Source organism: Stegostoma tigrinum, chromosome 27, assembly GCF_030684315.1.
Source record: "Stegostoma tigrinum isolate sSteTig4 chromosome 27, sSteTig4.hap1, whole genome shotgun sequence".
In the NCBI taxonomy this organism is placed as follows: Eukaryota; Metazoa; Chordata; class Chondrichthyes; order Orectolobiformes; family Stegostomatidae; genus Stegostoma; species Stegostoma tigrinum.
In genome coordinates, this window is record NC_081380.1 from 24,701,024 (window position 1) to 24,722,512 (window position 21,489).

Below are 21,489 nucleotides of genomic sequence, written 5' to 3' on the forward strand. Positions count from 1 at the left end.
AGGTCCTTATCTCTGGAGTTCTCCCTCCAAGCCTCCATGCCTGGCCAAGTCTCCCATGAGCAATGCTGTTTCTTGCTTGGTCATTGGTTTGACCACATGTTTGAATATCCACATGTCACAGCGTCAGATTTTGATTGATGCGTCTGCGAAGCGTCCCGGCACCGTTTTACTGCATTAGAAGCTCTACATAAATGCAACTTGTTGTTTTAAGTCTCCTGTTTGGATCGACGGATCGTCGCACAGCTACTGATAATAAGCAGGCTGTGATTTGCAGTGGACAGGTAGAAACATTTCCGTGGCAGTGCCGCTGGGGGCAGCCAAACGTCGCCATTCGCGAGAGCGGCAACTGGGGATGAAAGGCTTACCCAAAGCGAGGACTCACTCAAGCACTACTACCTGCCGCTATAGGTCGTGCTGTCAGAGGGACTGCAAGACATAGAGAAGAGTGTTTGCGATACATTGCTGGGAAATGGCCAAGACATCTGACACAGGCGAGTGGCACCGACCGATCACCTTGTATTTCTGTGATTGTGTTTGTTTAGAAGATTTTGTTTTGTGTGCGCACGGACTTCTGGAAAACTATGAAACTATTGCATTGAAAGACTGTTTTTATTCCGCCAGCGCAGGGGGGCCGGTCAAAAGTAGCCCAACTCCTCAGCTGAGATTGTGGAATATCTACAATCATTGATTCCACATTTCAATTTATCGCAAGGTGGTAACGCTGCGCGAAATATTTGCGAATTACACAAACGCGTTTGTAAAGTGATAGCTTCTCTGCGTCCCACATTCAGAGACGGAGAGAGGTGTTATTTATCATTCCTCAGCGTTAATGTGCCCTTATCCTAAACCTCTCCCGCGGCTACCTTTTATCATTTAATCTTACCGTCCCGTCTTTGTCTTAAACCTCTTTAAATTTCATATAATTTCATCTAATTAAAAAAATCTCGAATATCTTACACGATCAAAGCTGAAATATGGCATTAAGCCCAGTGAATAGTGTATGGCCGGTAAATACTTGTTGCTTAACGTCTCTTCGTTTTTCTTCCCACGTCTTGCTTCTTGAATTGATGGACAGACAAAAATACGCCAGTTGTGTTGCAGGCGAATGACACATATCACGTGCGGGGGTAATTTGTTTTGCAAACAATGCCGAGTGTTTATCATCAAACTAAAATGATATGTTTGCAACACCTGTGTGGAAGAGGCAGCCTGCGATATGTTTCCTATTCCTCCCCACCCCTCACAGATGCGTATATTCTTCAGTAGGTTCTGGCTAGATTTACGCCACTTGCATACCATCAGTAAATCCTCGAGAGAAAACGGGGCGGTGATAGTCACATCTGCTCAGTAAATGCTGAAACTGTGAAGAATGCAGCAAAAAAGATTTATCTCACTGGTTTCCTGACATGGTACTGCAGTTGACAGCTCGATCAACAATGTCTACTGTACTCTGTTGACACTCTAACTAATTGCTCCTGACTTTTGGGTGCTGTGTTATCCGCTCGAGCAATATTTGACGCACACAAGCTGCCGTTTCCATTCAGAAAATAGCATTACAGTTTCTGGCCTGGCCGGGGTCAATGGACAGAGCTGTCACTGCTTATTAGTTCCAATACATAGCGAGTTGTTACCCTTACTTGTCGCCAACCGAATGTTTGTGAGTTTGTCGTTGCTCCAAGTGGTAGTACTCGATTCTAGACGGCTGTTGGATCAAAGCGGGCGAATCGTGTTAACGTTGAACAGTTTCTTCACTGGTTGGGCAGAGTGTGGAAGGCACGAATAATTTGAATGATAAAAGGATTTGGAAGTGCTAGCAAAGATCGGGAATGAGGCGAGGTTTTATTTTAAATGGAGAGACGGAAAGCTAACGTTTCGAGTCTAGCTGGCTGAAGAGTCATCTAAACTCGAAACCTTAGCTTGCTGTCTCCCTATGGATGCTGCCTGACCCGCTGTGATTTCCAGCCCTTCTTGTTTTCGGTACAGATTACAGCAACTGCAGTGATTTGCTCCTCATTTATTTTGAATAAATCCAGGGCAGATGCCAAGGTGGAGGTAGTGGCTGTGGTCAGAAATTGTTAAACTAAACGTTGAGTCCTGAACATGTTTCAGTGTCTTTTTGAAAGATGAGATGACTTTCCTCAAGTTTGAGTTGAAGCTTATTGGAACAGTGGAGGAGGTTGCGGATGTCAAAGTGGCATAGTAAATTAAAATAGCCCAAGTCCAGTTTACAGTTTCAGCATCTGGCCTCTCCAACTTAAGAGGTGATGGCATTACCAGTGGTGGATCCCATACAGTAAACTAAAGGATGTGCAATGTTTCACATGGAAATAGTGTTAACATCTGGATGCTGGCAAGAGAGGAGGGAGGTGTTTCATGGGGAGTGGTTTTGGTGTTGAGGTGATTTGAAAAGTGGACGAGGATATTGTAGAGAAAACTGCCCTTTCAGAAAGGAAGTGGAAGTGACAATGAGTCGGCATGACATGATTGCTAAAGTCATCCATTGAATGTGAAGGCTGTGTGGTTGAAATTGAGGATAAGAAGGACTCTGTGATAGTACTGGGAATGGATCAGAAGTTTGGGAAACAGGGTGGATATAGTTGAAGGAAAGAAGACCTACCTGAAGTGTGTGTGGAAAATGATATTATTTAAACAGAGGTAAGAGTTGGAGAAATTGGGAGAGTGGAATTGAGCTCTAGCAGATAGTGAGTTGGTAGGATGCGTAACCAAGGTAGCTTTGAGTGCCTGTAGATTTTGAAAATAGAGAAAGATTGGAGCTGCGTTATATCAACGCAAGGGGGTGATGGAAATTAGAGGCAAAGTTATTGAAACTTGCCAGTTCAGATGGAAGCAAGAAACTATCATAATACATTCAATCATGCCTGGAAAGAAAGGTGAAGAAGTGATCTTGAGTAAGACTGGAACAAGTCCCATCAACTAAAAATGCAGGTCCACTACAATTCCCAAAGCAACATTTTTGTTTTGTGGAACTTAAGTTGTTCAGTTCAAAAACATGTTTAGCTTGATGCAAGTGGATAGTACAGGTTGGGAACTGATTGGCTGTCCCTTCAAAGAAGAAATGATAGATCTGCAGCTGTTCCTAGTGAAAACAGCTGAAACCAGGAAACTAGAAACCGGAAGAGGCTGAGACCGTTGGAAGAATTGGATTACCTAGATCCGAAGAGATTGGATAAGGAGAGGGAATAGTAACTGGGAAGAAACAGATCTGTACTTTCTGTTTCTCTATCAAAGTAATCCTTCCGGATTTTGAGATGGTAGTAGAAACAGGTTGTACATTGTGGGACATAGTTTAAAGGCTGTAAAGGGGATGGTTAAGATCTCCAGAAGAATTGATGTTAGTCATGGTTTAGCAAATGATAACTTAATATTCATTTGTGGGTTTATGGTGCAGGTAGAGTCCTCAGAGACTGCAATATAAAGATCCATTCCTCTGCTTACAAGGACAATGCTGTTGCTATTAGATATGAAGATAATACCACAGTTGGCTGAGAATGGAGTGCTGCAACTTCAGAACAATTCAAGAAAGTGGAGTATCAAAATTTGAGACTGTTTATTGTGAATTGCTAGTGAGACACTGATGATGAAGCACGTAAGTGACAAGAGAGATGGGCTATATTCTAGATGCCATGGCGACACTGAGTTAAGATGTGAATGTGAAGGTGAAGGCAACAGTAGAAGAGCCAAATGTTGTGCAGAAATTTATTGAAGTGGTGGGGGAAAGGGCTTGCCCATTCGAACAAGACTGCACTTTTCTGAGGAATGATCATTTTCGGGTTAGTTAGTCTAAAGATGATGAGGGGGGTGGGACTTCAGAGGAGAGTGAAGGAAAGGATCCAGAGAAACATTGGTTTTGAAGTTGTTGAAGCTTGTGGTCCCTGACATGGGAAAGGAAGAAGAAGCAACAAGTGAGGGAGAAGTTGTGGGTTGATCTTGCTGTGAAGTTGAGTGGATTTCTGAATTATGGGTGGATTCAAAATCTGTAGGTTAAAATTTAAGTTGAAATCCATTATGGAATAAGTCTCAGGTGAAGATAGTTACTTGCATCTAGAAAAGCATCTGTGTAGCATTTTACTTATAGATTATAGCATTTAGCATTTGGACATCACATATATCCAGTTCTTGTTTAAATAATAATGTTATTTAATTAACAAACTTGAATTTATCTGAAATCCATGTAAACAACTTTGGCCACCCATTCTCTAAGTAAACATGCTAATAATGCAGTAGTGAGTGAATATATTTATAATATTGCAACATATTGAAGATTTTTAATTTGTCCTCTCTGTGCTCCATCGTTATGCGTAATTTTAATCAACCTGCTATGAGATGTTATTACATGCGCATGGAATTGTTATTACACACTTATGCTTTAGGTGGGATTTGAACTCAAACCTCATGGTCCAGACGAAGGGACATGACCATTGCACTGCAAGAGCCTTCTGAGCCATGATCCCTCAATCCAAGTTTCAAACTTGAACTAATTGTTGTTGTTTGGCATAGTTTAGCATCTTCAAAGGTCATTGCTGTCTGTGTTTGATGGCTTATGAATAAATTTGTGGAAGTATTTCTGTATAATAAATGAAATGGATAAACTTTTCTTTTATAGAAAAGACCCATGCACTTGAGTTGCATAGCCAAAAGAATGGCCCTTTAAAGTTATTTACCAATCTCAAACAAGCTCCAAACATTTGTTGTTAGGCATGCTGTAACTACTTTTTATTCATCTTGGCTGCAGACTTAATGTATACTACTGGCGTGCAGGTGCACAGCACAGCATATTCCAATGCGTGTGCATACACAAACAAATTTAGATCATGTTGTTTTTATTGAATGAGTAGGCAGCCATAAGGGTAAAATCTGTGACTCCAAATCTTACAACCAGTTTAATCTCACCACCCCCAAGGTGATTTTGGCTTACAATTTGTCTTGGCAAAGAATTTCTAGAAATTGAAGCTAATTTAACAGATTTAATTTCTCAAGTTCTGTATTAACTACACTTAGTTTTAAACAAGCTGTTGGATCTAGTCTCGCTACTTACCAGTAAAGCGGAGACTAAGAATTGGAACTGAAATGATAAATTTATTGCAGCTGTTGGGAATTTGCTTCTCAACACCATTAACTATACTTTTAATTTTCTTTTAAAGTAAAAAAAAAGTCCTGGTGGTGTTGTATTTGAACATAAACCTGAGGTTTATACTGAAGGGGCTAGAATATTTAGCTGCTATAACTTTATCTTGATGCACACCTTTGAACGTCACTTGCAAGCCAAAGAATAGTACATAGAACATAGAACATTACAGCACAGTACAGGCCCTTCGGCCCTCGATGTTGTGCTGACCTTCATACCGATCTGAAGCCCATCTAACCTACACTATTCCGTGTATGTCCATATGCTCATCCAATAGTAGTTATTAACAAAACCAGCATTGGTGGAGAAACTCAGCAGGTCTGGCAGCATCTGTGGGAAGAAAACAGTGTTAACATTTTGAGTCCGTTGACTCTTCATCAGAATGAAGAGCTTTTACCATTATATTCATTCCAGAACAAATCAAAATGTCCTTCTGGTCAGTGAGTCCTCCTTATGTTATTTTTGGCATTTTTAAATGATGTGAATTTTACATCTTGAAGGTTTGTCTTAATTTATGCACTAATATTTCTCAAAAATATTCTCACAAAATTTCTCAATTTTTGGAATGGGTTGTATTGAATGTAAACAAGGGAGTTATGGCAACCTCTGCTTTTAAGAAAATAGCATTTATGTTTCCAACAGCTATGGTTATACCTGGAATTACTGCTTGGATGACTACTCATCTTCATGTATTAAAAAATATGATTGTGGATGGATTCAACAAAGTGCATGATTGCATTTCTCTATGAGGCAAAGTTATCTTTTTAACATTAAATCACATAAAGGCCCTTCAGTCCATCAAGTCTGCACTGATTAAAAAAAAACTGTAAAACAGCTCCACTCGGTTCGCAATAAACAACTGCACCTCCCAGTCGCGAACCATTTCAACTCCCCCTCCCATTCTTTAGATGACATGTCCATCATGGGCCTCCTGCAGTGCCACAATGATGCCACTCAAAGGTTGTTGGAACAGCAACTCATATTCCGCTTGGGAACCCTGCAGCCCAATGGTATCAATGTGGACTTCACAAGCTTCAAAATCCCCCTTTCCCCCACCCCATCCCAAAACCAGCCCAGTTCGTCCCCTCCCCCCACTGACCACACAACCAGCCCAGCTCTTCCCCTTCCACCACTGCATCCCAAAACCAGCCCAGCCTGTCTCTGCCTCCCTAAATTGTTCTTCCTCTCACCCATCCCTTCCTCCCACCCCAAGCCGCACCTCCATTTCCTACCTACTAACCTCATCCCACCTCCTTGACCTGTCCGTCTTCCCTGGACTGACCTATCCCCTCCCTACCTCCCCACCTATACTCTCCTCTCCACCTATCTTCTTTTCTCTCCATCTTCGGTCTGCCTCCCCCTCTCTCCCTATTTGTTCCAGAACCCTCACCCCATCCCCCTCTCTGATGAAGGGTCTAGGCCCGAAACGTCAGCTTTTGTGCTCCTGAGATGCTGCTTGGCCTGCTGTGTTCATCCAGCTTCACACTTTATTATCTTGGATTCTGCAGCATCTGCAGTTCCCGTTATCACTCTAAAACTATACTGGTTCCACTTTTCAGTCATGACCCATAGCCTTAAATCTTACTACTATTCAACTTCTCATCCAAATACCTGGTAAAGACTGTGAGGTATCCCGCTTCAGCTACCCTCCCAGGCTGTGCAGTCCAGATTCTCACCACACTCTGGGTGAAAAAAACCCTCAAATTCCCTCTCAGCCTCATGCCGTTTATGTTAAAATTAGGTCCCCTTGATGTTGACTCTTCAACTAAAGGGAACTGCTGCTTCCTATCCAGTGTGTCCATGCCATTCATAATATTATGCAACTCAATCAGATCCTCTCTCAGCCTTCTCTGCTTTAAAGAACACAACGCAAGCTTATCCAATCTTTCTTTGTAGCTAAAATGTTCCATTCCAGACAGCATCATGGTGAATTTCCTCTGCATTTCCTTTGGTGCAATCAGATCCTTACAAAAGTGTGGTGACCAGAACTGCAGACGAAACTCCACTGTGTCCTAACGAAAGTCCTGTATGGGTCCAACATAACCTCCCTGTTCTTATAATTTGTGCCATGACTAGCAAAGGCAAATGTCCCATATGCATTCTTAACTAACCTATTGATCTGTCCTATGCTTTCAGGGATTTGTGGATAAGCACAGTAAGATTTCTCTGAACTTTCTAGTGTGCTGCCATTAAGTGCTTCCTTGTCTTGCTGCTTCTTCCAAACATTTTTCAGTGTTAAATTCTAACTGCCAGTAATCTGCCCATCTGAGTAATTCATTTATATCCTTCTGTGACCCAAGACCTTCTTCCTCACTGTCATCCAAATGGCCAAACTTTGTGCTATCTGCAGACTTACTTACCATATCGCCTGCCTCCACATTTTTTTTCTATGCCATTTGTTTTTATGTCATTAGCAATAAGGGACCCAACACTGATCCCAGTGGGATGCCACTGCACATTGGGCTGTAGTCTCACAGACTTTCTTCTGCCACAACCCTCTGCTCCCTACCAAAAAGCCAGTTTTGGATCCAACTTCTCAAGTTAGCCTGGATCCTACGTGCATCTAACGTCTTGATAAGTCTCCAAGTGGGACTTTGTTAAAGGATTTTCTGAAATCCATATCAGCTACATGAACGGTACTATCCTCATCTACAACCTGGCCATCTCCTTGATAAAAAAACAAAATCTGTTAGGCGTGACTTCTCTCTGACAAAGCTATGCTGACTATCTCTGATGAAGTGTTACCTCTCCAATGGAGATTAATTGTTTCCTTTGGAATTTTCTCCAGTACTTTCCCTGCTACTGATGTAAGACTCATTGGTCTGTAATTCCCTGATTTGTCTCTACCATCTTTCTTGAAAAGTAAGGCCACATTAGCTGTCCTCCAGTCCTCATGGACCTCCCTCACTGTCCAGACAGGAATTAAAAATTTCGGTCAGAGCCCCTATAATGTCTTCTCTCACTTCCAACAGCAGCCTGGGATACAATTCATCCAGACCTGGGGATCTGTCCACTTTTATGCTCTCCAAAATTTGCATTACCTCCTCAAGCCCAATGTCACATTGCTTAAGAACCTCTCGGTCCCTCTTTCCAAATTCTGTATCTACATCCTTCTTCTCCAAAGTGAAGATTGATGTAAAGTTTTTGTTTAACATCACGGCCTCTCGTTTAACACACAGATTGCCACCTTGATCCCTAATGGCTGTGCTCGTTCCCTAGTTATCCACTTCCCGTTGATATGTTTACAGAGCATCTTGGAGTTCTCCCTAATTTTGCCCACCAGTGTTTCCTCATGCTGCTCTTTCCTCTCCTAATTGCTTTCTCAAGTTCCCCTCTGCACTTCCCATGCTCAACTAGGGACTCTGCTGATTTGCTCCCTCTTATCTGTTAACCTGTCTTTCCCTACTTGTCCAGTTCTAAATGCCCGAACACATTCAGGCTTCTCTGCTTTGTTTCCCCTACTTTTGGATCTGTGCACTTACCAGTTCTATGTTGAATGCCATTCACTGTTCTGCTGTAGATTTACCATAGCTATTCCTGGTCTACATTAGCCAGATCCTACTTTACTTTAATAATATCTGCCTTCCCCTATTCCAAAGTTGTCTTTCTGCAGACCATCTTTTCCTTTTTCCATGATGAGCTAAAGCTGTTTGTTGTTATGGTCACTATCAGTAAAATGCTATCCCACTACCTCTGTGAACATTGTCTGACTTTCTTCTCCTGATTGAGGCCCAGCACAGCACTGTTCTTTGTGGGATCTTCTACAGGTTGATATAAAAAACTCTCCTGAAAACATTTCAAAAAATCTGCCCTTTCAAAACCCTTTACACTATGACTGTCCCATTTAATATTGGGGAAGTTGAAATCCTCTAAAATAGGTATCCTATAGTATTTACACACCTCAGTGAATTGTCTACATAGCTGCTCCTCTATTACCCACTGACTCCCAGCTATGTGACTGCCCCTTTTTATTTCTAAGCTGCATCCACTAAGCCTCATTTGAAGACCTTTCAAGAGATCATCCCTCCTTACTGCAGTAACTGACCCTTTAAGTAATTTAGAGAAAATCTAGAATTTTCTGCTACAATAAAGAGTTGGTTCTCTATATTTTTCTGCTTTGTGAAGGCGATCTTTCGAGAATTTAGCGTTGATCTGATGAAAATTCGTATCCTATGATACTCAGTTTCTGTTCTGATGTAGCAGAAGAAATGGTGGCTTTTGGCAGTGGTCATTCTGTGAATCAGCTGCATTTTCCTATTTTGAGCCAGATAATCAAAGAAATTAATACTATTATTGAAGAGTGATCGGCCGAAACTTTTCTTAAACTATCCGATCCATTAAGTTACTCCAAATTGCCCTAAATAGCAATTAGTTCTTGGTTCAAACCTTTTCGTGCTTCAAGATTTTATTGTTACCTTCTGTGGTTGTCCTGTTCTTTAACCTTCTAATGTAAAATTGATGCAGTATTCTTGCATTGAAATTGTGCTGTACTAAATTGTAGACAGTAATTAAAATGAGGGAACAATTTATTTCAATAATAATTGCATTCGCCCCTGCATTCTTTCCTCAATCTACTCCTATTTGTCCAGTGTAAATGTTGTTCTTTTAATCTGCATGCTAATCAGTAGATCAGTCAGGCTAAAGTAACAGGTTTTGCACAAAGCCTATTGCAATAGTGAATCATTAATATTGTCAAATGTCTCTCCATGTGTGTGGAATTTTTTTTAGCCTTTATATTGGCATAGCTAACCTCTGATTCATATTTGAGTATTAGATACTAGCTGTGCGCAGGTTCAATGAACTTTGCATTCTTGTATGAATTTGCTGTTTTCAAGTTTAATGTACCAGCATCCATATAACAACTGAGGGGACAGCAATAATTATGATTTCATGATGTAATTTTAACCAGTAATTGTACTGACTTGCAATTAAACTCTGACCTTAATTTGTAAATGGTAGTCTCAGCAGCATTTCTGCTTTATTTTCTAGAAAGCTCCAGTTAGTTTACCCCTTACATTTGGTTTAATGATTCTTTTTATTTCACTACATTCTTAAAAGTGGATTTGTTTTACAATTGGATTGCATTGTCTTTATACGTCAAAAAACATTGAATGGCAAATTTGATCTGAGCTGCTGTTGATTTGAATAACAAAAATAAATCTTACAATGTATCTCTGAGATGGGAGTTATTTCACTGGACTATTTATAGACACTGGTCGATGGATTGTTGTGTGATTTCTTAAACTGTCTTTCATTTTCGCTTACAACCTGTCACTAATTTGAAAGCTATTTGTAAAATATCTTTTTGCTTGAATTGTTAGATAGCTAAGCCAAAAAGATTGATCAACAAGATCAGTGTCACTGTTGAAATTCTTTCTACTTTGCAGTATTTGCAGATGGTTTGTGTCTTTGTGTTGTAAATCTTAGGAAACCAGTTCTAACAAAATCCATACTATATCTTGCATTCAGTGAATGACCAAATGACGTCAGCTATCTAAGGTTTCCAAATGTAGCATAGCCAGCCATCATTATTTTTTTTCTAATTGTGGTGGAAATCACACTTTAGGGGCCTCGTAGGTTACGTGGAACAATCCCTCACCCGTACCTACACTGGCCCTAAAACCCACCTCTTCCTCCGTATCAGCACCGCCTCGTGCTCCCACGAGGAGCTCGAACAGTTCATCCACTTCACCAACACCTCCCATCCCAACCTTAAGTTCACCTGGACCATCTCTGATACCTCTCTCTTCTTCCTGGACCTCTCTGTCTCCGTCTCTGGCAACCACCTAGAAACTGATATCCATTTCAAGCCCACTGACTTCCACAGCTACCTAGAATACACCTTCTCCCACCCACCTTCCTGCAAAAATGCCATCCCCTATTCCCAATTCCTTCGCCTCCGCCCCAACTGCTGCCAGGATGAGGCATTCCACTCCCATGCATCTCAGATGTCCTCGTTTTTCAAGGGCTGTAACTTCCCCCCCTTAGTGGTCGAGAACGCACTCGACTGTGTCTCCCACATTTCCTGCAACACATCCCTCACTCCCAACCCAGCAATAACAACCAAAACAGAATCCCTCTCAACCTCACATATCACCCCACCAACCTCCGGGTCCAAAGCATCATCCTCCGACACTTCTGCTATCTGCAATCTGACCCCACCACCAAAGACATTTTTCCTCCCCACCCTTATCTGCTTTCCGGAGGGGCCACTCTCTCCGGGACTCCCTTGTCCGCTCCATACTCCCCTTCAACCCCACGACACCTGGCACTTTTCCCTGCAACTGCAGGAAGTGCTACACCTGCTCCTACACCTCCTCCCTCACCCCCATCCCAGGCCCGAAGAAGACTTTCTACATCAAGCAGATGTTCACCTGCACATCTGCTAATATGATATACTGCATCCGCTTTTCCTGTTGTGGCCTCCTCTACATTGGGGAAATCAAGCGGAGGTTTGGGGACCGCTTTGTAGAACACCTACGCTCAGTTTGCACAAAACAACTGCACCTCCCAGTCGTGAACCATTTCAATGCCCCCTCCCATTGCTCGGACCACGTGTCCATACTGGGCCTCTTGCAGTGCCACAATGATGCTACCCGAAGGTTGCAGGAACAGCAACTCAATATTCCGCTTGGGAACCCTGCAGTCCAATGGTATCAATGTGGACTTCACAAGCTTCAAATTCTCCCCTTCACTGACCGCATCCCAAAACCAGCCCAGCTTGTCCCTGCCTGCCTAACCTGTCCTTCCTCCCACCTATCCCTTACCCCCACCTCAAGCCCCACCCTCATCTCCTACCTACTAACCTCATCCTGCCCCCTTGACCTGTCTGTCCTCCCTGGACCGACCTAACACCTCCCGACCTCCCCACCTACATTCGCCTTTACTGGCTCCATTCCCGCCTCTTTGACCTGTCTGTCTCCTCTCCACCTATCTTCTCCTCTATCCATCTTCTATCCGCCTCCCCCTCTCTCCCTATTTATTTCAGAAACCCCTTCCACTCCCCATTTCTGAAGAGGGGTCTTGGCCCGAAACATCAGCTTTCCTGCTCCTCTGATGCTGCTTGGCCTGCTGTGTTCATCCAGCTCTACTCCTTGTATATCTGTAATACATACAACTTTTAAAGGGTGTAATTTATCTCTCGGGTTTTGCTTTGCACACCACTAATAATTTTCATCAGCATTTCTCACTCTGCCAGTTGTTCAGTATAATGTGCTTTGTTGTTGTAATGTTTTTCATCCTGCAAAATGAGAAGCGGAAACCTTTCATTATGTAATGATTATATGTGGAAATCAGTGCTCCCTGTTGTGGCTCCTACTGATTCTTACTTTATCAGCATTGGTTTTGCAATTAACGTTCATTGATTGTAGATGAGAAACAGGAAAACCATTTGTTTTACTTCAGCAAAGAAGAATTTGCCAGTAACCAAGTATAAACTATTTCTCCACGTGGAGATGGGATGTGCAATCTCCATCGTAACCCTCTACCTGAAAAACTATGACCACCTTTAGTCAGGCACCATAGAATCCCTGCAGTGTGGAAGCAGGCCATGTGGCCCTCAGAGTTTACACTGATGCTCCAAAGAGCATCCTACCCAGACCCACCATCTACTCTATCATGCAGCATTTCCCATGGCTAATCCCCCTAGCCTGCACTTCCCTGGATACTCTGGGGAATTTAGCATGGCCAATCCACTCGCCTGGCCAAACTTTGGACTGTGGGAGGAAACTGGAGCACTGAGAGGAAATCCAAGCAGACATGGGGATAATGTACAAACTGCACACAGACAGCCACCTGAGGGTGGAATTGAACTCTGATGCTGTGAGGCAGCTGTGCTAACTACTAGCCCCATGCTGCACCAAATCATTTTGCGGGAAAGGTGTAATTCTCAAAGGGTGAAGTAACATTGGGAATGCACATGTGAATCTCCGCTATTCATGTTCACCTTCTAAAGAAGCAAGTTAATATTTGCTAAAATATTAGCAAACTTAACCCACCAGCTTGAGCAGGAAATGGTATCTGGGAATGGGACAAGTAACTTCCATAAAGTGAGAGGAAACATCTCCTTTCTCTTGTAGAATATATTTGCATTGTTGTGAAAAGAAATAATGGGACCAATTAGACCACTCTTGCAGAGAACTTGCACAGACCTGATGGTCTGAATGGCGTCCTGTGGAATTGGAAAGTGGTGGATATATTGGGATGCTGCCAAGTGTGAAATATCTGGTTAGATGAAAAGAGGCCCACATGGATTACATTTGATAAACTATTCAACTCATTTAAGCATTTGAAAAATTGCATCTATTGGTTTACGTATCACTGCGTTTGTTAGTTAGTGGTAAATTGTTTTCCAAGATTTTAAAATAACAAGCCAATGGTGTTCCAGTATTTATAAATTGCTTATTTGTTCAGGCTCTCCTTGCCATTCCTTCAAAACTGAATCTCTTAAAGATCATTTGTATGACAATTCAGAAGATGCTATGCTTTGTAGGTCAAGAAGAGGTTTTGTGGTATAAAGGTTAGCTCTACCACTGAGCCAGATCCTATAGGTGCAAGTTTCTGCTCCAGGACTTGAGGCTGTGGAAGGTGCATTCATGTGATCAGACAGGTTGAGTATCAATCTATATACACCGACAGACTACACCTACAGCAGGTGAACAATTCCTCATCATGACCTTAGAAATTAAGTCACAGCTCTGATAGTCCAGGAAGTTATTCAAGAGTAGTGAATTTAGGCAAGGAGATGGGTGACCATTAGTAGTCAAGGCAGGAAATGACAATAGGAGTGTGGAGAGGTTTTTTAGTGTGATCAGGCACTAGAAATAAATAGGTTGGAGTTAAGGATGATTAAAGGTTGGAAATCTGTGGTCTCCAGACTCCTGACAGTAGCGATGTATGAAGATTCTGGAGATTAATATAGCACGGTGTTGGAATGCTATTGGGAAGGGGAGAGTAGAAATCATATGGACTCCTCCTTCTGTATTGCAGTATTTGATTTCCATCTCTATCAAGTGAATTTGAAGAATGTGAAGAATTTATATTTTTAATGAGATTTGTTTAGCATAATGCCATTATTGCACAATTATAAAGAACATAACCATACAATCATTGTGTTAACACAATGCTGCATAAAAGTCTTTGCTTGAGAAATCCCAAAATCTGAGATTACAGAGTTGGAGGTGCAGAATTGCTTCTTGAGGAGCTCAGGCCTTTAACCTTGAGGATCACACATACAAAAATTAGAACTGGAACAGAATATGAATGTGCCTAAGATTGAAGGTGTTCATGTCCCGCTGTACGTGAATGTGGCAGCTCTGTAGAGCTGAGATCCGATCAGTTGCTGTGAGATTGCTTCGCTGTATCATGCACACGCTGCTTCTACTTGTTGGCATGCAGATCTGAGCTCAGAAATACACGGGGCAGAGGCTAAATTTACCCCAGCACATTTCAATTGTAGAACCAATTAGATAACAGTTGCCCCATCCTCCAGATATGGAAGAGACAGATTCTGAGGGGAGTTGTTCTTGTAATCACTCGTTTTTTTTTTACTATGCTTGCAGTTAGTAACAAAAATAGCAATGTAATAGCCTGTGATTGAAGTGAATGAGTCAGGGCCATTTGGAAGGAAACTGCAGATGTCAAGTTGGGGATGTTCAGGCCATTGCTGTGCAGCAGGGACTTCTGTCATGGAGGTGGATGAAGGAGGATACAGAGTTAAGAGAACAGTTTTGAACCTGTCAACAAAGAAATACTGAGATAACTGTGAGCCTTAATCACGGTGATATTGAAACCCTTTGCAAATGAATCTCTAAGATAAGGCTTCATAAGCTAAGGCTTCATAAGTTCCATTGGGAATGGATGTAAGAATGGGAACGTAGTGAATATTGTGCTCAATATTATGTTATCTGAGATGCAGTAAAAAGGTAAAAATTACTTGCTTAGTTTTTTACAGCTTTGAATATCTATGATGGAAACACTAGTAAATGTGATCATACCAATTTGGAAGGCATGGTTAGACTGATAGCTTTTTGTATATAGAAAAACCTTAGCCAACTTATGCATATTGTCTTGCAACAATTTTAAAATTATGGAGTTTATGACATGAATAATTTCCTTGTGTATTGTGGTTTTACTTAACAAAAGGGTGGTGATTCTTTGAGGATATTATGAATCCTTCAAATTCTGGTTGCGTGCAAGTTCAAACACCCTGTCTGGCAATCTAAATACTGGAGCTATTGTTGCTACAAGGCTACATCACATAATAAAGGAGAATAAACCCAAAACATAGACTCTAAAATCAAACAAGAGTCCTCAGGAAAATCTCATTATTTTGGCTTTTGATGCGAGTAGTCATGTTGTAGCTTTTTCTACCTCATTTGTTGGCATGGTTGGTACTGCTCCACTCGTGTTCTTCTTTGAACCAGATGTGATCCCCCAGTTTGATGATAAAACTAAAGTGGGCCATGAGATTAGACATTTGTGGTTGATTGACCCATAGTATCTTCACGGATGCCCAGTTTAGACTTGCTAGGTGTGTTTGAAATCTATCCAATCTAACGTTATGCCACACATGCAATGGGAGGATATCCTTTACTGAGAAGACTGCCCTCATCTCCATAAGGATTATGCAGTAGGGCCTGCTGCCACTTTTGCCATATACCAATATGCCTGTGACTGGTAGGTTGACCAATTGATTTAAGAAAATACCTGATAGACATGGGATTATGTTAGTCCTGCCAGTTCCCTTCAAATGTGTGAAATGGTTCCATCACATTTTATTCAATTTACAGAACAAGGCACAAGGCTTATTCCTCTAATAACTCATTATTCTAGAATTGGTTGTAGCAAGCTCACCTAATACCGTTACTTCAGCATTTAGATTCCTTGCAAAGTCTGTTCGTCTTTCACTAAGAAAAAGAAGTGTAAAAGGGTTCCTGAGTGATAATGGGAACTGCAGATGCTGGAGAATCCAAGATAATGAAATGTGAGGCTGGATGAACACAGCAGGACAAGCAGCATCTCAGGAGCACAAAAGCTGACATTTCGGGCCTAGACCCTTCATCAGAGAGGGGAATGGGGTGAGGGTTCTGGAATAAATAGGGAGAGAGGGGGAGGCAGACCGAAGATGGAGAGAAAAGAAGATCGGTGGAGAGGAGAGTATAGGTGGGGAGGTAGGGAGGGGATAGGTCAGTCCAGGGAAGACGGACAGGTCAAGGAGGTGGGATGAGGTCAGTAGGTAGGAGATGGAGGTGCGGCTTGGAGTGGGAGGAAGGGATGGGTGAGAGGAAGAACAGGTTAGGGAAGCAGAGACAGGTTGGACTGGTTTTGGGATGCAGTGGGTGGAGGGGAAGAGCTGGGCTGGTCGTGTGGTGCAGTGGGGGGAGGGGACGAACTGGGCTGGTTTTGGGATGCGGTGGGGGAAGGGGAGATTTTGAAGCTTGTGAAGTCCACATTGATACCATCGGGCTGCAGGGTTCCCAAGCGGAATATGAGTTGCTGTTCCAGCAACCTTCGGGTGGCATCATTGTGGCACTGCAGGAGGCCCATGATGGACATGTCATCTAAAGAATGGGAGGGGGAGTGGAAATGGTTTGCGACTGGGAGGTGCAGTTGTTTATTGCGAACCGAGCGGAGGTGTTCTGCAAAGCGGTCCCCAAGCCTTCGCTTGGTTTCCCCAATGTAGAGGAAGCCACACCGGGTACAGTGGATGCAGTATACCACATGTGGTATACTGCATCCACTGTACCCGGTGTGGCTTCCTCAACATTGGTGAAACCAAGCGAAGGCTTGGGGACCGCTTTGCAGAACACCTCCGCTCGGTTCGCAATAAACAACTGCACCTCCCAGTCGCAAACCATTTCCACTCCCCCTCCCATTCTTTAGATGACATGTCCATCATGGGCCTCCTGCAGTGCCACAATGATGCCACCTGAAGGTTGCTGGAACAGCAACTCATATTCCGCTTGGGAACCCTGCAGCCCGATGGTATCAATGTGGACTTCACAAGCTTCAAAATCTCCCCTTCCCCCACCGCATCCCAAAACCAGCCCAGTTCGTCCCCTCCCCCCACTGCACCACACGACCAGCCCAGCTCTTCCCCTCCACCCACTGCATCCCAAAACCAGTCCAACCTGTCTCTGCTTCCCTAACCTGTTCTTCCTCTCACCCATCCCTTCCTCCCACCCCAAGCCGCACCTCCATCTCCTACCTACTAACCTCATCCCACCTCCTTGACCTGTCCGTCTTCCCTGGACTGACCTATCCCCTCCCTACCTCCCCACCTATACTCTCCTCTCCACCGATCTTCTTTTCTCTCCATCTTCGGTCTGCCTCCCCCTCTCTCCCTATTTATTCCAGAACCCTCACCCCATTCCCCTCTCTGATGAAGGGTCTAGGCATGAAACGTCAGCTTTTGTGCTCCTGAGATGCTGCTTGTCCTGCTGTGTTCATCCAGCCTCACATTTCATTATCTTGTCAAAGGTTTCCTCTTTTGTTAAACTGAGCAACATGTAAGCATCATTGAAGAGCTCATTTAATGAGACCAATTGGAAATTATTTCATTATTACCTGATTGGCACAAATGCCGATACATTTATTACGATGTTAACTCTTCTTGAAGAAACCACATTGTTTTGGAAAATAACCAGGAGCTTGTGGGATGGCGGAGAGGTGTGAAAGCAGTACTGGCACCAACTCATGTTTTAGCACCAGGTTACTTTTACAGACCCAGAGATTTTTGTCTGTAGATGTCATACAAATGAACAAATTAATTAAAATTGTATCAGTGATAATGGGAACTGCAGATGCTGGAGAATCCAAGATAACAAAGTGTGGAGCTGGATGAACACAGCAGGCCAAGCCACATCTCAGGAGCACAAAAGCTGACATTTCGGGCCTAGACCCCTCTCCATCTTCGGTCCGCCTCCCCCTCTCTCCCTAGTTATTCCAGTTCCCTCTCCCCATCCCCTTCTCTGATGAAGGGTCTAGGCCCGAAACGTCAGCTTTTGTGCTCCTGAGATGCTGCTTGGCCTGCTGTGTTCATCCAGCTCCACACTTTGTTATCTTAAATTAATTAAAAAGCAGCTTCATTATCTGTGAAGGATTCTTTGGATTGTATTTCTATGGTCTGCAACTTGGAGAAAGATTATAGAAGTAGCCCTCTTGTACTACAAAGTTTTTGGAACAAGAACAAGGTCATTCGGCCTAACAAGCCTTCCTTTTGTTTTGACTGATGACAGCAACAAATTTTCACACTATATACCACAATATTTTCAGATGTCCCTTGAACCCATTTAATCTGTTGGCTTCAATTCCTTTGCTTGAAGATTCATTTTAACACTTAAGTATACTTTGGTGAAGACATTCCACTTCAACTCCCTCCATCACCTAAATTTTAAAATTTAATTTAGATTTTCTGATATGGTTCCTCTTCGTCAGAATTGGCTTTTTGCCAGTTCCCTTTTCAAACTTTAATTTTTGTTTCTTTAAACTCTTATTTCCAGAGTAAAGAAACCCAATGTCCTTCAGCAATCTTTACCATTTAAAAAAAAATACTAAGTGTCATTGTTTTTGCTGCACCTCTTGTACCCTCAGAGGGTAATAGTGTTACTTCTATTAAAATTGCATATTGTATGTCTCCTGTCTAACCAATATCTTAAACAGTGATTTAGTTTGTTTTTCCAGTTTTTATTGCAACCGAGTACTAATGGACTGCTTCAGGGATTTATCTGCTATAAACTTTAATTGTCTTTCTTTTGTGACCAGCACCCATTAATGCTGTTCATATAACACATGGCCTTTTTGGATCTTTTTTCCAATAATAATTGTTTTATACTTGGCAGTGAAATGGCTTCCTTCAGTGTTAGATCCTATCACTGTAGGTGACAGCATCACAAGATTTTTGTTTTGTTTTAATTGCAGTTTGATCTCTGATTCCACTTTTTAAAATTTCTGGTATGAAGCTTCAGACCATTATCTGACTGAAAACAAAAACTCCTCAACTTTTTTCTTAATTTACCCAGCCCACCATAATCCTCCTGGCTGTCATCCTTATCCCAGAGGTCTGCTCTTTAGTAACTATTCCCAAACGTCAACTCTTGGGGCAAGGACAAACATAGCTTCTCAAGCAATATTTCACTTTACTAATCAAAATCACCTGGATTACAACCCTTACTCAACCAGTTACCACTGTTTCCACATTCCAGATATCACCTGGGATTGTCTGGCCTGCCAATATTGTCTCTCTATGACTCCCGTTGACTGAACAGGCCAGTCTTACGGCCGCTGTCTTAATTCAACTGTTGGCACAATTTTTGTTGCTGAGTTACTGTACACCTTTTTTTCCATAGCCAATAACCGTTGAAGGTCCTTCTCAACAACAGACAGATATTTTTGTTTGCTGCCCATCTTTATTTCCTGCCCCAAACTTTCTACCAGTTATTTTAAATTGATGCGTTCTGGTTCTTAATGTTTTAACAAATTGACATGCAAGCAGCTGTCCCTTCCCATTGCCATAAAGGAAAAACCTAACCACCTCCCATGGTGAGATAATCATTAAATACTCTATCACCTTCATCCTAGGGGTGTCCCAACTAAACAGGACTGGACATGTAGGTTTCCATTCTGTGAATGCTGTGCCTGAAGACAGATAGCTCCTTGGCCCATTTTATACAAACACTTCATTAGGGGCTTTTTTTTCTGTCCTCGATAAATTTTGCCAGTGGTGGTTAGTAATTGCGTTCCCTTCTCCAGGAGTCCTAAGCTTATCTCAGACAGAAGAAGATTCAAACCTACGCTGTTGGCGTTAAACTGGACAGAGATTCAGTCATAGATAATAAAATGTGAGGCTGGATGAACACAGCAGGCCAAGCAGCATCTCAGGAGCACAAAAGCTGACGTTTCGGGCCTAGACCCTTCATCAGAGAGGGGGATGGGGGGAGGGAACTGGAATAAATAGGGAGAGAGGGGGAGGCGGACCGAAGATGGAGAGTAAAGAAGATAGGTGGAGAAGGTGTGGGTGGGGAGGTAGGGAGGGGATAGGTCAGTCCAGGGAAGACGGACAGGTCAAGGAGGTGGGATGAGGTTAGTAGGTAGCTGGGGGTGCGGCTTGGGGTGGGAGGAAGGGATGGGTGAGAGGAAGAACAGGTTAGGGAGGCGGAGACAGGTTGGACTGGTTTTGGGATGCAGTGGGTGGGGGGGAAGAGCTGGGCTGGTTGTGTGGTGCAGTGGGGGGAGGGGATGAACTGGGCTGGTTTAGGGATGCAGTGGGGGAAGGGGAGATTTTGAAACTGGTGAAGTCCACATTGATACCATATGGCTGCAGGGTTCCCAGGCGGAATATGAGTTGCTGTTCCTGCAACCTTCGGGTGACATCATTGTGGCAGTGCAGGAGGCCCATGATGGACATGTCATCAAGAGAATGGGAGGGGGAGTGGAAATGGTTTGCGACTGGGAGGTGCAGTTGTTTGTTGCGAACTGAGCGGAGGTGTTCTGCAAAGCGGTCCCCAAGCCTCCGCTTGGTTTCCCCAATGTAGAGAAAGCCGCACCGGGTACAGTGGATGCAGTATACCACATTGGCAGATGTGCAGGTGAACCTCTGCTTAATGTGGAATGTCATCTTGGGGCCTGGGATGGGGGTGAGGGAGGAGGTGTGGGGACAAGTGTAGCATTTCCTGCGGTTGCAGGGGAAGGTGCCGGGTGTGGTGGGGTTGGAGGGCAGTGTGGAGCGAACAAGGGAGTCACGGAGAGAGTGGTCTCTCCGGAAAGCAGACAGGGGTGGGGATGGAAAAATGTCTTGGGTGGTGGGGTCGGATTGTAAATGGCGGAAGTGTCGGAGGATAATGCGTTGTATCCGGAGGTTGGTAGGGTGGTGTGTGAGAACGAGGGGGATCCTCTTGGGGCGGTTGTGGCGGGGGCGGGGTGTGAGGGATGTGTCGCGGGAAATGCGGGAGACGCGGTCAAGGGCGTTCTCAATCACCGTGGGGGGGAAGTTGCGGTCCTTAAAGAACTTGGACATCTGGGATGTGCGGGAGTGGAATGTCTTATCGTGGGAGCAGATGCGGCGGAGGCGGAGGAATTGGGAATAGGGGATGGAATTTTTGCAGGAGGGTGGGTGGGAGGAGGTGTATTCTAGGTAGCTGTGGCTACCTAGCTGTGGCTAGATTCAGTCATCTAGCTAACTGAACTAACCAGAGCACATATGCATAAATATTTGCGGCTATAATAACAGGTCAAAAGTAACATATTCCACAGTGAATCGCTGACCTCATGACATTGCAAATATTTTGTACTGACTACAGTGTACAAGTCAGAAGTGTAACAGAATACTGTTCATTTGTCTGGAT

At 43.3% G+C, this 21,489-nt stretch overlaps 1 protein-coding gene across 1 annotated transcript in view; it reads left to right on the forward strand.

Annotated features, from left to right (window-relative positions):
* Positions 1 to 381: 381 nt before the first annotated feature.
* Positions 382 to 21,489, forward strand: part of pitpnm3 (PITPNM family member 3) — a 624,224-nt gene continuing 603,116 nt past the window's right edge. The window contains exon 1 of the mRNA XM_048557117.2: positions 382 to 491. Coding sequence (XP_048413074.1) covers positions 470 to 491 — 22 coding nt within the window. The 5' untranslated portion in view covers positions 382 to 469. The remainder of the gene's footprint in view (positions 492 to 21,489) is intronic.